Here is a 19,888-nt window from a genome sequence, read left to right as displayed (position 1 = left end):
GAAAAACCCGTGTCCACCTTGCTACCGTTGACCAGTTTCCCGTCAATGCTTGCCTCCTGTCGATCCAGCGTCACTGTCTATGTAAACCCGGCCAACCACGTACAGATGTCTAACTAGCCGTCAACCTCTAGTGGTCGACCATGGTATGGTGGACCTCAGCCCCGTCCGAATACCCAAAAAGGTTAGATACTGGCAAACAACAGGAACATGCAGAATCCCTGGGGCCTGTAAGCCAGACTACCCACATTGTCTCATTTCACTAATGTACCTGTGCGATGTTGCAATATATATATATATATATATATACATTCTTCGAGAGCTAGTAGATGTAGATTCACTTGCTGCCAACAGATGGCAGTGTTTCAGAGTCACATGGACACTAGACATACACAAGACCTGCACTCTCACCCTCATATAGAGGTAGCCGCAATATATATGTATGTCTAGTGTCCGTGTGACTCTGAAACACTGCCATCTGTTGGCAGCAAGTGAAACTACATCTACTAGCTTCTGAATCATTTGCCTCGAGCAAGCTTACATATTATGGGTGAAATGTAATAGGATGAGAGATTCATTTACACTGCAAACCCAGTTTGATACTGAAGTGTAAATGATTGCCGCTTTAAAAAAAACTGGAGATTTATGGTGCCCATACACGTTACAATTATTGTATACAATATTGTATACAATATCGCATCTCATCCGATCTGGGTTTTGCGATGACATCAAATGAGATGAGATCTAGTACAAAAAGTATGTGCTGCACATACTTTTTGTACTAGATCTCATCTCATCTGATGTCATCGCAAAACCGAGATCGGATGAGATGCGATATTGTATACAATAATTGTAACGTGTATGGGCACCTTTACAAATCTCTCACTTTATGAATCGCTCCTCCTATTACATTTCACTATATACACACACACACACACACACACACACACACACACACACACACACACACACATAGTATCATATTAAGAAGGGTGGAACAGTATTAGTGTTAACAAGAAACAAAGTCAATGATGTGGACAAGCTCCATCCACTTTCATCAGCGATATAGCAACAACTTAAAACTTACACAATTAAAAACTAATTTACCCAGTGTGGATTTATTAGTTTAATAATGTATTTTTAATGAGGTTAGGTGGGGAGAGTGCTTCATTAAGTACAATAAAAAATCTCTGCTATTAAAGGGAACCGAGTGATCAAGATAACGCAGAGTAAGGAGCAGTTCTCAAAATAAATATAACTGTGCTCCCAATTATTTATACCATTAGTTTTCCTCTCTTTATTGTAATATAGTCCTAATAGCTATAAATCAATGTAATGATGATGAAGGATACTTGTTTCCACTCTGCCTGTAATTGTAGCGCTATGAAGAATATATATTAATATATACGCATACATTTATGCATGCACAGATATTTGCATTCAGTGATGTCTACATCCCCGTAATATATATATACCAACATATGCTTATATTATAAATATCCTAAGCCGCAATCCTCGGCAGCTCAATATAGTTTGACAAAAAATTAAAAAATCAATTGCAACATGTTCATCTAGTATACCGAAAGTACATTGCGTAGCAAAGCGTGTTATGTGCAGACACTTACGAGGTTCTGAAGGGGATTTATTGTAATCAGAAGGTGCTCACAGAATTTCAATGTGATTTGAAGCGGCCCAGGAGGCCAAGATAAGGCAAAATTGCAGCATGGGCCAATTACAGAAGAGAGGTAGAGAGACTGCTAACCGTGTCATTACGTATTCCTGGAATCCTCTGCAGAGGTACTTACACGTACGATGTTACAAGCATATCATGAGGAGGTGTCGAGCTAAACATGTATTCTAATGGCAAACTGAGCACCCTAAACAAGTGGATCTACAGTACTGTAACCGTTCTATAATACCCCTACAATACTGTACTTAACCAAGTACAAAACCAAACACTTAGAGGCCTATTTATTACAATCTGCATTATAATGTGGATGTGAGAAATATTTTCACATGAATATACTAATCTTCTATTGTCTGGAGATGGGTTTCCGATTAGAATTTGCCCTGGTGAAGGCGTCTGATAATGTAACGCTATCACACCGCTTCCCGGTTGGATCCCTGGCAGCAAATGTGCATGAGCAGTGGTTGGGTATACTCTGTAAAAACCTGCAGCCCATAGGCTACCATAGGATAAAGCCATCTGGAAATGGCATTACATTTAGGGGCCAGCTTGGTAAATCTGATGGGACCGCGCCATAATACAATTAGGGGCATGCTTAATATTTGCAAATATGCACCAAAAATGTCTGCGTGCAGCTCAATCTGATGACATGGTAAACGACAGCTATACTCCTGGATGTGACCACTGATGATATTGTTTGGGAAATCGTTCAGTGTACAGTATATGTACTAGATCATTTGTCTGGGATTTCCTGGCAGCTCAAGGGAAATCATGATCGATATTGCATCATTTATAGCATCATGTAATGTGTACCTGGCTTAACGGTTCTTCGCCCCTTAATGTATTATGGTTCATCTGATGCCTAGGTTAGGACATGTGCACTTGATTGCCTATACCTATAGTATAGTTTATCATTAAACACCTGATTTGATGCACATTTCATGGAATTCATTTAAAAATAAATAAATACATTCAAATTCAAAGGTAAATGAGGACACGCCTGCAATACCCACCAATAACTACAGTGTGTGAAGAAGTCCTGATGGCAGGTCAGCATATGTATCTACAAGCATAAAGAGGACTGCTATAGCTGAAAACACATCTGTCACTCCATATGCTCACTGCTGGAATCTAGAACCATCTGTCAGCCTATATAATCACTGTTGGAATCTAGAAACACCTGTCACTCCATATACTCACTGCTGGAATCTAGAACCACCTGTCAGCCTATATACTCACTGCTGGAATCTAGAGCCATCTGTCAGCCTATATACTCACTGCTGGAATCTATAACCACCTGCCAGCCTATATACTCACTGCTGGAATCTAGAGCCATCTGTCAGCCTATATAATCACTGCTGGAATCTAGATCTACCTGTCACTCCATATACTCACTGCTGGAATCTATAACCACCTGCCAGCCTATATACTCACTGCTGGAATCTAGAGACATCTGTCAGCCTATATACTCACTGCTGGAATCTAGAGCCATCTGTCAGCCTATATAATCACTGCTGGAATCTAGAAGCACCTGTCACTCCATATGCTCACTGCTGGAATCTAGAACCATCTGTCAGCCTATATAATCACTGTTGGAATCTAGAAGCACCTGTCAGCCTATATACTCACTGCTGGAATCTAGAGCCATATGTCAGCCTATATAATCACTGCTGGAATCTAGAACCATCTGTCAGCCTATATACTCACTACTGGAATCTAGAGCCATATGTCAGCCTATATAATCACTGCTGGAATCTAGAACCATCTGTCAGCCTATATACTCACTGCTGGAATCTAGAACTATATGTCAGCCTACATACTCACTGCTGGAATCTAGAGCCATCTGTCAGCCTATATACTCACTGCTGGAATCTAGAACCACCTGTCACTCCATATACTCACTGCAGGAATCTAGAGCCATCTGTCAGCCTATATAATCATTGCTGGAATCTAGAACCACCTGCCACTCCATATGCTCACTGCTGGAATCTAGAACCATCTGTCAGCCTATATAATCACTGCTGGAATCTATAACCACCTGTCAGCCTATATACTCACTGCTGGAATCTAGAGCCATCTGTCAGCCTATATACTCACTGCTGGAATCTAGAGCCATCTGTCAGCCTATATAATCACTGCTGGAATCTAGAACCACCTGTCACTCCATATACTCACTGCAGGAATCTAGAGCCATCTGTCAGCCTATATAATCATTGCTGGAATCTAGAACCATCTGCCACTCCATATGCTCACTGCTGGAATCTAGAACCATCTGTCAGCCTATATAATCACTGCTGGAATCTATAACCACCTGTCAGCCTATATACTCACTGCTGGAATCTAGAGCCATCTGTCAGCCTATATACTCACTGCTGGAATCTAGAGCCATCTGTCAGCCTATATAATCATTGCTGGAATCTAGAACCACCTGCCACTCCATATGCTCACTGCTGGAATCTAGAACCATCTGTCAGCCTATATAATCACTGCTGGAATCTATAACCACCTGTCAGCCTATATACTCACTGCTGGAATCTAGAGCCATCTGTCAGCCTATATACTCACTGCTGGAATCTAGAGCCATCTGTCAGCCTATATAATCACTGCTGGAATCTAGAACCACCTGTCACTCCATATACTCACTGCAGGAATCTAGAGCCATCTGTCAGCCTATATAATCACTGCTGGAATCTAGAACCACCTGTCACTCCATATACTCACTGTTGGAATCTATAACCACCTGTCAGCCTATATACTCACTGCTGGAATCTAGAGAGCCATATGTCAGCCTATATAATCACTACTGCAATCTAGAACCACCTGTCAGCCTATATAATCACTGTTGGAATCTATAACCACCTGTCAGCCTATATACTCACTGCTGGAATCTAGAGCCATATGTCAGCCTATATAATCACTGCTGGAATCTTGGCCCTCCAGATGTTGTGAAACTACACATACCAGCATGCTTTGCCACAGTTTTGCTATTAGAGAATGTTAAAACTATTGCAAAGCATGCTGGGATGTGTAGTTTCACGACATCTGGAGGGCCAACGTTGGACATGCCTGGTCTAAACAATCAAGACTGGAATCTAGAACCATCAATTTGTATACTCACTACTGGAAATGAGCATTCTTCGGTCAGTACACTCATTATTAGAATCCAGAACCATCTTTCACCGTAAAACACCAAAATTAACTCATCTCAGACAGACTATATTAATTCTAACAAAAAAGTATGCATATATTTTGGTACTAAAATATAATCAATAAGAAAAAAAGAAATCCAAAAAGACTAAATATAGGTTTCACATCCGCATACAGTATGGAAACTTTTCCGTAAATATCAAATAATGTAGATGCGCAAATATCCTACTGCAAGTGTCGCAGATTTCTAAGACGCAGCCTCGGATCACCATGGCGACCATCTGAGACCAATCCCTAGCAAACAGAGATGCACATAAATCACCGGGTTTGCGTACATCTCGGAATCACAACCTGAGTACATATCACCATGACACACTTGGCTAAATGTATTAGACATGGTTCTATATTAAGTCACCATCCTCACACAGCAATCCCAGAGACCTAGTGCACACATATGAGTTCCAACGTACTGTGCTGATGCATGAAGCCACTGCCAATTAGTCAGCTCCAATGGGTGCTGGCGAAGCGTCATGTGACCCTAGGTAATCTCCGATACATAATGGAATACATACACCACATGTAATTATCTGTCCCTACACATTAGTTCTGATATATTTCATGGTGCAGAGAGCATACATCGATCCAGGGATTGCCCGTGGTCTGATCCATAATCCTTAACAAACGCCTTTTCAAATGTAACCTTTAAAGTATCTATGTACTTAGAAGCTGGTTGTCCTTTAACTCTGTCAATATATGTTAACGGTTTAAAGCCCAGAGAGCAGAGCATAGCTGTATGTAAGATTGCAACCAACAAATAAATTAAGTTTACTTTAAATGTCCTAATAAACATACAATAGTGCAAGCCAGACTGTGTACAATTCTATTCATTAATATCTGTTTTAATTAACGTGACTCACCCATTGTCACGTTAATTAACACAGATATTAATGACCATGACTGGTGCTGTATGTCTTTGCAACCAGAGGTATAGGTGTCATTTAATCTTTCTCAGTACCTGCTCTTGTCAATGCATGTTACATGTGCCTTTTAATTAACAGCAGGCATGTCCAAACTGTGGCCCTCCAGCTGTTGTGAAACTACACATCCCAGCATGCCTTGCCATAGGTTTAGTACTCCCTGATAACAAAACTGTGGCAAGGCATGATGGGACTTGTAGTTTCATAACAGCTGGAGGCATTCATATTGTTTACTGCAAGTCTCTCGTGGGGTATATAATGGGTGTCAATGGTTACATACATTCAGGCACTGCACAGAACAGCAATAAGGTACAAAACTGATACAACTGCTTAAAGGTCCATACACACTGGGCGACTATGCCCAGAGTGTCCAGACAGTGATGATGTCAATCATCGTTGTGGGGAAAGCAGCTCAGTGCATACACACTGAGCGGCTTTCCCCTTGCCCGCCTCCGACGGTGCCCTCACATTGTATACTACCAACTGACACACTCACACAACACCATATGTGGTATATGTCACCAACTGTTGCATCCACACTCTATTGACAATGGCATGTTGTCCATAGCAACCAATCAGATTATATCTATTATTTTCTAGAAGGTAACTAATAAGAAGTAGAATCTGATTGGTTGCTGTGGGCCAACATCCCATCTTCAATAGAACTCCCATCTTAGTAAATTTACCCCTATGCCAGGTTGGGTACAGGAAACTTGCAGTAAGGATCCCAACAGTCAGATACAGATATCGGCATCTCGGTTGCCTAAAATCCCAACAGGGGCGCTGAACTAAACCAACTCAAACCCTCTTGAAAACAGAGTTGTGCTCTCACCGTTGCGGGGGAGGGACAAGGCCAGGATCTCTGTCTGAGGGCAGGTATGTCCAGGCCTATCAGTAGGATCTACAGCGGCCGGCTTGTGCGTCCCCATGGGTCATAAAGCCAGACCATGGTCTTGCAGATGAGTCCCAGAACACAGCATGGACCAGTAATGCAGCAGGAGGTGTGGCGCCCCCTGCTGCACCATATTAGTGCTATATTAGTATATAGTATAGAAGTATATTATTTTATTTACTGAAAATAATGGAACACAACATAATTGTATAACACTGAACTGTGGATGTTACCAGATTACTACATTACTGTATGATCAACCAGGGTGGACATGGTGTGTGCAAGTTCTATTACTGAACACAACTCATTAGTAAATTGTGCTGTTGCTAACGTTCAGCGTTTTCATGTGCTGTAATGACTCAATGAGACTGGTGTCTGCGGAACGCCACTTAGTCCCAGACTAGACTTCTACCTGACAATAACCGCATGCTAATAAACCAGGCAGTACATCCCCGCTGTCTCAATGCTCACCTTCTCTTCTTCCTGGCGGAAATTGTACCTCTCTCATCCTCTGTATTTACTAAACCTTCCCTGATTTGCTTCTCAAGGACCACCCACAGCTCTTGTTGATTCCTGGAGTGGAAAATAAAGACATTGTTATTGTGGATACTCCACCTCCCCCAATGCACAGTTACACATACCTGTCGCGGACCCAGGCACCTATGTGGTCCATTCCCAGCATAGAGAAGGGCACACTTAGCGCCTGACTGAGTCACACACATGTTTGAATGTGACTGCATTAGACATGCTGCTGAGTAATCAACAGAATGATATTGTGAGTATCCACTCAGAGCTCTGCAATTCCAGAATTAACTCAGAGCACTGCAATTCCAGAATTAACTCAGAGCACTGTGATTCCAGAATTAACTCAGAGCTCTGCGATTCCACCACTGAAAGTATCTCATCATGTGACACTTATACCTACCACATTTTGGGCCAGATGCACCCAAGTGTTCTTCCTTTAAGAGGATACAGGCTGGATTTGAAAAATGGCAGTTAGGATCCGGTTGCTTATCACTCTCTGCTTTATCACTTTTTGAAGCTTGATATATCTGGCCTGAAATCTTTAAACTCTGTCCTCTAATTTTTACCATTGCTCCAACTGCTCTGTTGGGTGATACACACCTGCCTGGATGCACCTGAACCTGCGCTTGTGTTATGTGCATTCCCTTGGCAGTCTTGAAGCCATCTCATAACATCTATTGCCAGCAGAAGGCCAAAACAGTTTCACCGTGCTGACCTTATAAAGTGCACTATTATTTGCACTACCCTTAGTACAGGGGTATCCAAGCCGGTCTTCGAGATCTACCAATGGTCAACCTAGCTGGTGCACAGCTGTAGTCATTACTGTCACATGACCCAAATCACCTAGCTGGTGTACAGCTGTAGTCATTACTAACTGTCACATGACCCAAATCACCTAGCTGGTGCACAGCTGTGGTCATTACTGTCACATGACCCAAATCACCTAGCTGGTGCACAGCTGTAGTCATTACTAACTGTCACATGACCCAAATCACCTAGCTGGTGCACAGCTGTGGTCATTACTGTCACATGACCCAAATCACCTAGCTGGTGCACAGCTGTAGTCATTACTAACTGTCACACGACCCAAATCACCTAGCTGGTGCACAGCTGTAGTCATTACTGTCACATGACCCAAATCACCTAGCTGGTGCACAGCTGTAGTCATTACTAACTGTCACATTTTCAAACATGCTGCATTCATTCCTATAGATCCACAGGTTGCCTGAGATACATGAACTGTTGGTAGATCTTGAGGACAGGTTTGGCCTCAAACAATTCTTCTTCATGTCACGAAGGTTTCCTCCTTCTGACGACAATAAAACCTTGTACTGAGACAGACCTACAGGAGAACAAACAAATTGCCATGAAAAAAAACAAAACTTGTTTGATCTTGGCACCTTTTGATCTCATTAATGTGTTTTCAAAGCTTCATAAACAGGGTACATATAATCTCATCAGTAATAAAGTAGATGACAAGTGGAAAATTGCTTTACATGCACACACAATGGCCGCTGGGATGACCTTATCCTGCCTCTCGGGCTCTGTGGTTCCCCAGCAGTCTTTTAGTATTTTGTTAATTACAATTCCAGAGACTATGTTCCAGTTTATTGTTCACTTCAATGTCATTGTGATTTAATCAGACACCGTTTCACATCAGTCCTCTTTCACAAATGTTACAAAATTATTCTGCACATCCTGTTAAAATATTTCTTGATTCAATCCTCAAATAGACCTTGCAAAACTAATCACAGCACGTTGTCCTGAAAGCTAAGCAATGTTTTTTTTTTTGAGTTTGCACCGTTTTAATCATTTTGAACTAATCATATTTACTAAGGAGCATTGAAGAATTGAGTCCAAAAAGAATCTTATAGAAGGTGTAGAACCTGATTGGTTGTTAAAGGCAACATTTCCACTTCTATAAACCTGCACCTTAGGTGCCACTCCAAAAAAATGGAGTTCTCTTATATCCAGACAGTCAGATATCACCCAAGTGTTCTTCCTTTAAGATGATACTTCCTCAGATTTTTGGGTACTTATATGTTAGTTGGGCGCCCACTATAGTTAGTACGCTCATTCCCCCTCTATCCATGTCGGCATGGAGTTGACTATATAGTGTGGCGAGCGAAGCGAGCCACCACGCCCGAAGCACGGCAAATGTAGCGAGCCCCGCGAGGGGACACGTAAAACTAAGCAAATAGATTACTGGGTGCCCAACTAACATATAAGTACCGATTTTTGTGTCTTAGCCAAACGTTTCCTTGTGGAATAATGTTTTTCTTTCTATGAAACTTAAATAAATGAAGTCATCTTCAGGAATGGGTAACATCAACCCATTAAAGTACAGTATACATGAAACCTCAGTCAGTGAGATGGGTCCTTGGTTAGGCCTCCTCTTCACTTATTGCCATAAAAAAAAAAAAACAACAACATATGGTCCGTCTTAGATACTGGCTGCAAACTCCCTCTAGAACTAGAAAAATCCTTCAGGAAAAATGAAATGATTTTACACAAAGTGGCAGTGGAAGGAAGGGTTAGGGTCAGGCACATAGAAAGGGAGGGTGAGGGCCAGGCTGCAGCAGCGGTGGGTTAGGTTTGGGCACTTGGAAGGTGGTTAGGGTTGTACTACAGGAGGAAGTTATGAGTTAGGCACTACAGGAAAAGTAAGGGTTCGGCTACAGGAGGGGAGGTTAGGGTCACACTATGCAAGGGAAAGGTTAGTGTTAAGCACTGATGTCATCACCGACTGATCCAGATGGAGAAGTTAGTCCCGCCAGACAAGGTCCCCACTAGACCACCAGGGATGTTTTGTTGTTCTAATTATGCTGCAATCTTATCATTGTCAAAACACGTTGTCAACACGGTCAATGACGATGCATAGAATGTTTTTGTTTTTAAATCGCCCCACCGGTCCTCTCCTTCCAGCTAAGCCGTGGGCTGTTCATAATCTTCTGGCCTTCAAAAACTTCACAGTCTATTGAGCCAGAGTAGAAGTGTGATTACGTTTATCAGCTCATTTCAATTATTTGCATGCTAACATCTGTCATTCATTTAGTTGTTTAGCAACAGGGGTGGTTAACCTGCCTTCAGCTGATAAAGTGCGCCGAGAGAAATCATTCCATCATCATCGCAAGAGCCACAGGTTGTCTGAAACTCATTGTTCGTACATCTGCTAAACCATATGCCGAAGGTCGCGATCATTAATCACGCGGCTCTCATCACAAATAGACCTCACGCGATATGGGGACCTTAGCTTGTAGAAGAGCCACAAAGACAGGATGAAAGTTGTGAAGTGAGTTCTAGTTTATCTCGCCACAAAAAGGTGTAAAAGGTAAGTAACGCACTTTAAATAAACATCGTAGTCCCACATGTAACCGTTAAAGGAGGAATATAGAGTTAACATCTAGAGGAAAGAACAGGAGAGCAATTATCATTTCTCATTAGGAATTTTAAGTGTTGACATTTTGTTATTAGGCCAAAGGATAGATGTTCCCCCCCTGCCCCACCCCGAAACAATACAGATAAATTGGATTTTCCTTGCAGCAACTGACATGTGCTTACCTCTTCCTCCAGCTGTCAGCTCCATCCTCATTGCTGTCAGTCTCCGTAACACTGTCTGAATATTTATGACCCACCGCATACAGAAGAGAAGAGATTTCACTCTCCGAGTTCGCGGGAAGCAGTAGGCTGAGGATTCGATGCAGCATTCCCTCTGGTACCAGGGATCGTTTGGTCAGATAAGCTGCCAATCGGATATCCTGGAAAAAAATAAATGAATGGCTTGGCATCAAGCAGTCAATGATGGCCAGAATTAACCATCACCATGACATGAGTTAGAAGTGAATGCCAAGAGTTGGAAAAACAAATACTTTACTAATGGCATGATTGCAAATCTGTTCACTCAGGACTTTGTTTAGCAATTTAGATGCATTACACATTTACAATTTACTATTAGCGTAGCGATCTGTAACCAACATTGCAAATACTGTAATATCTTTGTTTCTGTTTGATCTGCTGAATTACTGTACTCTTAATATAACTTTATACTATTCCAATGAGTGGTGCTAGAAGGGGAGATTCAGAGGATTAAAAGTTGGGGTCAATACCGAGGGTCTGGAGCAGTGGAGTGATTTGTGGCCACTGCAGATGCCTCACAGCAACACTGCCCACGGCAGGTGCAGTGAGGATTTACTCACATTGGGATTTTGGTGCATCTGGCCCTAAGTGGTAAAATGGAGAGTGATAAACAGCCAGCCAATCAGCTCCTACCTTCCATGTCACAGATTGTGTTTGAAAAATGTCAGGCAGGAGCTGATTGGTTGGTTGTTTATCACACTCCATTTTATCACTTTTGAAGCTTAGTACATCTGGCCCAAAGCAAGTTACAGGTAGTGACTGTTTGACGGGAGGCAATGGGAGGTGGCTACAGAAATGCAGACATGTGACCACCCTGTGCTTCTTCGCAGTTGGCAGTCTTAGTTAAGACGGACATTCTGAGACACTATAGTTGCCGATGTTGTGTCTTTAGTACGCCAGCGGTGGATCTGAGATGCTTTCAGTGGACATACACAACACAGAGTCCACTTATTTACGCAAGTCCGCTGCATCTGAAACTGAAGTTGCAAATGCAAAATGGGTGAACCTATAAAACCAGGCCCAATGTCTCAGTGTGAGTAGAATAGATTGGGGGAAGGCTCTTGAAAAGAGTTGTATCTTTTTCAGACTAAGGACCAGATGTACTAAGCCTTGAAAAAGTGATCAAGTGGAAAGTGATGAAATATCAGCCAACCAACTCCTGACATTTTTCAAACACAGCCTGTAACATGGCAGTTATATAGCTGATTTTTAGGTACTTGGTAAATAGACCAGTTAAATAGACCAGTTATAACGACATCCACATAACTCTTTCCATAGCTTCGTAACTTGTAATTGTTAATTTCGGGCAATATCAAGCCTTTCAAGATAATACATCTGTACCTGAGGTAGAGTCTGGCTGGACATAGTATGGAACTGATTTGGTGGAGAACGATACAGGAGAATGATAGAGTTGAGATCTAAGAAGGGATGGTGAGATGTGAAAGATGTGTAGCTTTGGGAAAGTAAGTTCAGTCTTGCCATGACATCTCAGAAAGACTAACAGAATTGTCAGTGTGTACGCTGGAGAGAAGATCATTGAACATATTGGTAGCATCTTAAAGGGGAAAAGGACATTGGACACTGCTGCGTAAGCGAAATGCTGTATTCCTGTAGTGGACACGTGTCTGAGAAGGTATGAAATTAATCAAGGCACGGTGTCTTGTCATTAATGCTTGGAAAAAGAAAGGTCCTTGCAGGAGTGCATCTCACACTAGAAGACCACTCTAAACTGCAACCACAGGGGTTGTGTCCCATGCATACCATTGCACATGAGTTCCAAATGGTCACTAAAGTATCGGTTTAGACAAGAACCCTTCATAGGAAGGCCCAAACACTTGGTTATTATGGGAGAGCAGCTTCTCATAAACCTCTAATCACAAAGAAAAATGCAGCCGAGCTCTTAGGAGGGTGTAAAGAATGCAAACACTGGACAGTAAAACAATGGTGGCCTGTGTTATGGTGTACCAACTCACGATTACACTTTTCAGATCAGATGATCGTGTTTGGGTTTGGCGATTGCCATTGTGGCAGTTCGATGGAAACAACAAATGACATTATTAGGGAGACAATGCCACTTTGTGAGCAACACTTGACTGTTATACTCATAAACCTGGATGGACTAGACAGATGAGAGTCCAGATCTTAACCACATTGAGAACAACTGGGACAGGTGCATTCTAGACCAACTTGACCTTCTTCAGGTTGGTCACTGAACTTAAGGCAAAATGGCAGAACATACTACCTGCTGTTGTCCAGGAACTTGGGGACGGGTTGCCAAGAAGGGTTACTGCAGTAATCACCTCACGTGAAGGCCTACAAAGTACGGACCACAATAACATGCCGTTGATCTATTTGTTGTCAGCGTCCAATCACTTTTGTCTACAAAGTGTACTACATTTAGGGGAAGATGTACTAAGCATTGGAGAGTGATAAAGTGGAGAGAGTTAAGGTACCAGCCACACAGCTCCTAACTGTCATGTTGCTTGGTACATCTCCGCCATAGTGGTTTCAAACTTCTGAATCAATCTAGTGTAGTTGTTTGGTGGCTAAACACATGGCCTACTTTTACACTGTATTTTAGTATGTAAAATGTATTTGTCATGGCATAAAGAGGTCGTTTCTTATCCTTAGAACCCTAATGTTTTAGAACTTGTGATTTTCTAATAGAGAGGTGCTATGTATGGAGTACCTGGTTGTATATTCTTAGGGCTGTGTCCATTTGGGCTTTCTCCTCTTGATCTTCCACCAGCGCATACTCCATTTGTTCCCTCTGCATTCTAGAGCAAGCAGAATTAAAATTAAGATGATCCTCAGATTTATTGTCCATTATTGGCCCGTCAGTTTAGTCGACGGTTTGAAATTTCTAAAAAGAAGAATGTGCCTGTTTTTCAGTAACAATGGGGTAGCCAACTCCAGTCCTCGAGAGCTACCAAGAGTTAACATTTTCCAGGTCTCCTCGCAGAATCACAAGTTAAGTAAGTATCTCTAGCTGTGGATCTTTTGTAATTTGTCAGTGAGTAACGAGTGCATCTGTGCCCCAGCTAGGTGGTCTGGAAAACATGAAATGTTGGTAGCTCTCGAGGACTGGAGTTGGCTACCTCTGGGCTAAAGTAAACAGATCAAGTATGACTAATTCATCTTCAATGAGTCATTTCAGCCATAAGTGCAATTATTAAACGTATTACCTGGCAATAATTCATCCAATATCATTTGTATCATTTGTATCATTTGTATCCTCAAGAGCAGAAAGGGAAATTTGTGCAGGTGCTCAACTCTGTCCCCTTCCCCAATGGACTGTGTGTGTGCAAACACCAGCCCGTTACAGTAACACTGGTGTTATGGTCACAGTAGCCACTAAGCATGGATTGTTGTACAAGACAAAATCTGGTACAGGTGTTACCCAAAGCAAGCAATCAGATTCAAGCTATAAGTTATCTAGAGCTGATCCCACCCTATGGAATGCCCTTCCACGCACAATAAGACTCTCCACCAGCCTCCAAACTTTCAAGCGTTCCCTGAAAACTCAGCTCTTCAGGCAAGCCTATAAGACTGTATTTAAGTCCACTCACATAACCCTCTAAGGCACTAATGTATCATATAGCTTTTCTTCTGGACTTGTAACTTGGTGGGACTGCTATGCTATTACTGATGCCTGTCCTTGTGTTTCCCTCCTATATCCCTATAGATTGTAAGCTTGCAGCAGGGCCCTCTAACCTCCAAGTCTGTCTGTTGTTACCCAGTTCTATCACTGTCTACAATTGTAAAGTGAAACGGAATCTGCTGCGCTATATAAGAAACTGTAAATAAATAAATAAATAAATAAATAGTACCTTCTAGGAAATTATGCTGATTTGTTGCTATTGGAAATAACTCCACTTGTCCTTTTTAAAAGGTTTGATAAACCCCCCCTTGTGTGTCAATAGAATTAAATGCATACAAAAATGTCATTTTCACTTAGATTTTGTGTAACATACAGTATGTAAGCATTGTGAATGGTCAAGTCATTTCTATGTAATCCCCATGCTGACTTCTATATGGCTCCTCTTTACCTGTCTCTGTAGAGATTTATTAAGGATTTCCGCCTGTTTAGGGCCTCGCGAAGGGTCGCTGAGACAGGCAAGCTCTCCTCTTCACCAGACACATCCACAACCACCTGGCGTTTATCCTCCTCCTTCATTTTATTGATGACGGTCTCCTTCTGTATCCAGTTTTCCAATTTCCGATCCATCTCTCTTACTTCCTATTTGTGGAGAGAAAAAATTGTATGTTTTTCAAAAATATCTTATATTGAATGTGAAGGAGAACAATGAAACCTCTGCAACTTACATAGACTATACATACACTATTTTAGTGGTTCTCAAACTCAACCGTCAGGACCCTGGACGGCTCACATTATTAAAGGTCACTTAGCAGGGTGCACAGGTGTAGTCATTACTCACTGACACATTTTAAAAGATCCACTAGTAGTGGTAAATCTATCTCTTGTGATTCTTCGAGGAGATCTGGAAAACATGAACTGTGTGCTGAGGAACGAGTTTGAGAACCTATGCACTATTTGATATACAGTGTCACACCTACTGTTTACAAACTCCACTTGTAAGGCCTGGTTCTGATCTGGTCGGTATTGCACAGCTGCAAGCAAACTGTAGCAGTGTCAGAAGGATGTGGTATGGCGCGCCGACAGGGAGATCCCGCCGGTCAGTATCCCGACTGTCGGTGCTCCTTGCGGGCACGGTGGTTCGTTACGCTCGCCACAGGTTCTATTCTCCCTCTATGGGGGCCATGGACCCCCACAAGGGATAATAGACCTGTGAGTCGGGATCCCCCCTGTCGGAGCACCGGCTGTCGAGATTCCAACGTTAGGATCCCCCCTGGCAACCGTGTCAGAAGACGGAGTATCGAATCGCCATCATGACTATCAGTTGTTGCCTTCGGCTTACTCAGATGGACCATCGGAACCACACTGTCGGGCTCAGGAAGTCTGCATTCAACAACGCAGACCCTGAGCTCGGAAAGGCTAAAAAAAAATGAGGGTGCCATTACCGAACTTATTTTATGCTTGCTAACTTACAGTATATTCCACTTCACTGTATTAAAGGGCAACAGATTATGCTGGCGCTATATATATAAATGTGAAAAAATAACTAAGATACTCTACATATGTAGTGTTCATTCTAGCACCCGCTATCTTTGAAAACCCATGCAGTTCCTCTTCCCTACTTAGGGTGTCGCTGTCTGCTGTAGTGCTTCTAGCACAGTGTGGTCTGTACATCAGCACTGATATGCAAACCAGACCTGTGCTAGAAACACCACAACAGAGAGCGACACCCCAGGCAGGGAAGAGGAACTGCATGGGTTTTCAAAGATGGCGGGTGCTAGAATGAACCCTATGTACGTAGAGTATCTTATTTTTTTTTTTCACATTTATTTATATAGCGCCAGCAAGTTTTGGTACACATGCATTTCGGGGAACATGTGCAAAACTATAGCCCCAGATATGGCGATAGGGCCAACTCTAAAGGAAGGATGTAGCGTAAGCCATTAATATCTCTCAAAACATTATATACACTCTTTTTGTGAATTATTATCCACTATTTTAAGGATACTGAAGATGATATCAATTAAATAGTGTGAGAAACTCAGGGGAAATTCTAAAAAGCTTCTAAAAATGAAAACCGGTGATTTTGCCCATATTAACCAATCAGGTTCTGTCTAGCATTTTAAGGATGGAATAGACCAGGCATGTCCAAACTATGGCCCTCCAGCTGTTATGAAACTACACATCCCAGCATGCCTTGCCATACTTTTAGAATTCCCTAATAGAAAAACTGTGGCAAGGCATGATTTGGACATGCATGGAATAGAGAAATAATAGAGAGAGGGGGGTATTTAATTAAGGATTCCGACTGTCGGGACATCCCAACAGGCTTAGCTCGACTGTAAAAACACAGGAAGGGTTGTATAACAACCTAAATGGGCGCTGTGATGGGCTGAGATGTGAAGCAGCTACTAATGAGGGGGATTGAGAGTCCCCCTAGGATAGATAGGAAATGTACAAAAAAATAGTAGCGCTAAATAAAGTAAAAGCAATATCACATTTATTATATAAAATGCACAGATAAAAATGAATGGGTTAATAAAACAAATGCACCAGCACCTATGAATGATAGTTGCCTATGATAAAGCTGCTCCTATATGCAGCGAAACGCGTCAGGCACCTTGCACCAGCTACCTATTGCCAGCCAACTTTGCCAACTCTGCCACCCACCATCTTTTGGGATCCAGACCAGCCGCCACCGGATTGCTACACTCTTCAAACAGACCGTTTATATGGAGTCCTGAGGAAATACCCTCAAAAAAACCATCTGTTGGACTTGCTTCAATGCCATCCTAAGTAAGGATTAAAGAACCACATTTGGGACTACCTGCGGTAAATATCATTTACATCTTACTTGAAGAGATACTCCCCCTTTTCCGGAAACAGGCGACATATATAGGAATGGACCCTATCCCTAGGCAACTATCATTCATAGGTGCTGGTGCATTTGTTTTATTAACCCATTCATTTTTATCTGTGCATTTTATATAATAAATGTGATATTGCTTTTACTTTATTTAGCGCTACTATTTTTTTGTACATTAGCTCGACTGTAACTTGATAGTTGGAATTCAATGTTCCGGCTGACCTGTGTCAGAAAGCGGGCGTGTCGGCAAAAACGGCAGCAAATTCGTCAATTAACGGCCGTTTCCGGCAAGAGTTGTTTTAAAGTCGGATCTGTTTTGTCGCAATCTGCCTTCACTGCTTTGGGAAACGCCACGGCTGCTATATCCGCAAGGCCGAAAGAGTGTCCGTTATTGAATACCGGCCAGAATCTGATATGGGTAACATCACCACTTTTCATTTCTAGAAGCTTTAGTAAAGTTACCCCTCCTTTTGTTATAAAAATAATCAAAACACAAATAATAATGTTTTATAGTTTTCTTATTCCCAGTAGAACCGGAAACCCTGCACAATAAAGCTGAACCGGTTTTAAAAATAAACCAATGAAATACATGAAAAATGTTGTACTTTAATGACAAAAAGAACACAAAACAGAACTTAAAATTGGCCGCAGCTCCTCTGCTGCAACACAAGGATACACTGAGTTTTCAGCTGGGAAATGCATTGATTTACTGGTTTCTGAAATCTTCACTGAAGGAGAAATGGATCAGACATATTTTGCTTTGTGAATCCCATTCCAACTGCGAAATTGGAGACAGTTTGTGAAAGAGACAGTAAATGCACAGAGAGTATTAGCAGCAATGAGAGAGCGAGAGATGGAAGATGGAAAGTCACTTATGCACTGAATGAGCTCTCCGTTTTCATTTCTAGGGCAGAACACAACAGATTGACAACGCAATTGAGATGGGAGGCTGACACGGTACAATCTTGGTGACAGACAGAACAGAGCAGACGGAGACAGGACCTGACACAAGCAAGGAGCAGCCTGCATTGCACATACACACAAGATGCTAGTATAATATCAATTGCTTTCATATAATGGGAGGAGACAGGAATGGATGGATGCCATCAAGGCAACAAGTAATCAAGTTAAACTTTCCGTTTCCTTCTGAAATCTTGGCACCTGTGCATTTTGCATGACTGATTACCCAAAAAACCTGTGCCGGGCTGTAGCTGCTCTATGAAGTCGGACTCATTTACATCCAGAAAAGCCGGAGCTACGGTTGCTCTGAAGCAGACTCCCCGTGTTGCTTCCTATAGCATGCCAAGAATACTAAGTAGTTTTTAGGCCTCATTAATCTTCTTACTATAGATTAGGCTTGGGCAACCTGTGGATCGCCAGGTGCTGAGCGAATACAGACCCAGCATGCCCTATAAGCCTGGCAGTTCCGCAGGCTGCCCGATCCTGGTCTGCATAAATCAGGAACAGGAATTCAGGGAACAGAAACCTATTTAGGGATATTTATAAATCTGGTAACCTGCAAGCTACCTGGAAGAAGGAATTGTGCTCCGCATCCATTCATAGACATATTCAAAGTACAAGCTTAAAAATGAACGTTGTATTGTTTGCTCTATAGGGAATACCAACTTTCTACAGTAACATGTAGACAAGGTTTTGGGAATGTGCCCAAAAGGGCACTGCTGGGAGATACCATCACTGGAGTACTAGGAAAATAGAAAGCATTAAATCTGGCGATCGGTGACAAATCAGAATGAATTTAGGGTTTCAAAAGAATCTATCGCTCTGCAACCTTTATTAGCTCTCCCCATTACTATTTAATAGCAGTGTATGGAGTGGAGTAGAGAAAGTGGAGGGGCCTATATACTAATGCTGATCATACATCAGACCATCTTTCCTCCAACCATCCAACTGACCAACCATTTGACTTGTCTATCCAATTAAAAACACCACTGCACACCTAACCAACTTTTTCTTCAGACCAGCCAACTTGTGATGAATATTTAAAAAAAAATAAAAAGTCAATAAAGCTGGGTCAGTGGTCGCCAACCTTAATTGGGGTGTGAGCTACTTAAGAGAAATTAAACTCCGAAGAGAGACTAAAATAAAAAAATCGAGTAGTTTCTCAAGAGGTCTGCGTACCTATCTGAGCAATTTCCAGCCCTTGGCCCAACATGTTGATCTGACCACCGCCTGCAGCGTGGAGGCTCTTCTGTGTATCCCCTCTCCATCATGCAGTTATTTCCATTTACCTTCCCGCTTACCTCCACTGTAGAGTGTCAGCTGTGCTGCGGTCTCCCACTGGTGGTGGTAATATTTGTGGGTCTCCAGAGACCTGTCTGTTCTAGGACATTGACACTGGATCACTTCCTCCTAACTGTCTCCGCAGTACTGAAGGTAGGTGAGCTACCCAAATTATGTCCGTGAGCTACCGGTAGCTCGCGAGCTACAGGTTGGAGACCACTGAGCTAGGTTATTTTTATTTCAAATCTACAGTTAACTACTGCAATGGCAATCTGGCACTTGTAATTGTAGTATGCATACATCCATATACACACACACCTCA

At 42.2% G+C, this 19,888-nt stretch overlaps 1 protein-coding gene across 1 annotated transcript in view; it reads right to left on the bottom strand.

Moving 5' to 3' along the window:
* Window positions 1-19,888, bottom strand: part of EVC2 (EvC ciliary complex subunit 2) — a 117,168-nt gene that overhangs the window by 1,200 nt on the left and 96,080 nt on the right. Inside the window, exons 18-21 of the mRNA XM_083155525.1 lie at window positions 14,911-15,101; window positions 13,551-13,638; window positions 10,787-10,983; window positions 7,172-7,273 (exon numbers count right to left, since the gene is read on the bottom strand). Coding sequence (XP_083011651.1) covers window positions 7,172-7,273; window positions 10,787-10,983; window positions 13,551-13,638; window positions 14,911-15,101 — 578 coding nt within the window. The remainder of the gene's footprint in view (window positions 1-7,171; window positions 7,274-10,786; window positions 10,984-13,550; window positions 13,639-14,910; window positions 15,102-19,888) is intronic.

The sequence above is a fragment of the Crinia signifera genome, chromosome 1 (genome assembly GCF_055691185.1).
Source record: "Crinia signifera chromosome 1, ASM5569118v1, whole genome shotgun sequence".
NCBI classification, from domain to species: domain Eukaryota; kingdom Metazoa; phylum Chordata; class Amphibia; order Anura; family Myobatrachidae; genus Crinia; species Crinia signifera.
This window is presented reverse-complemented; position numbering and strand designations above follow the sequence as displayed.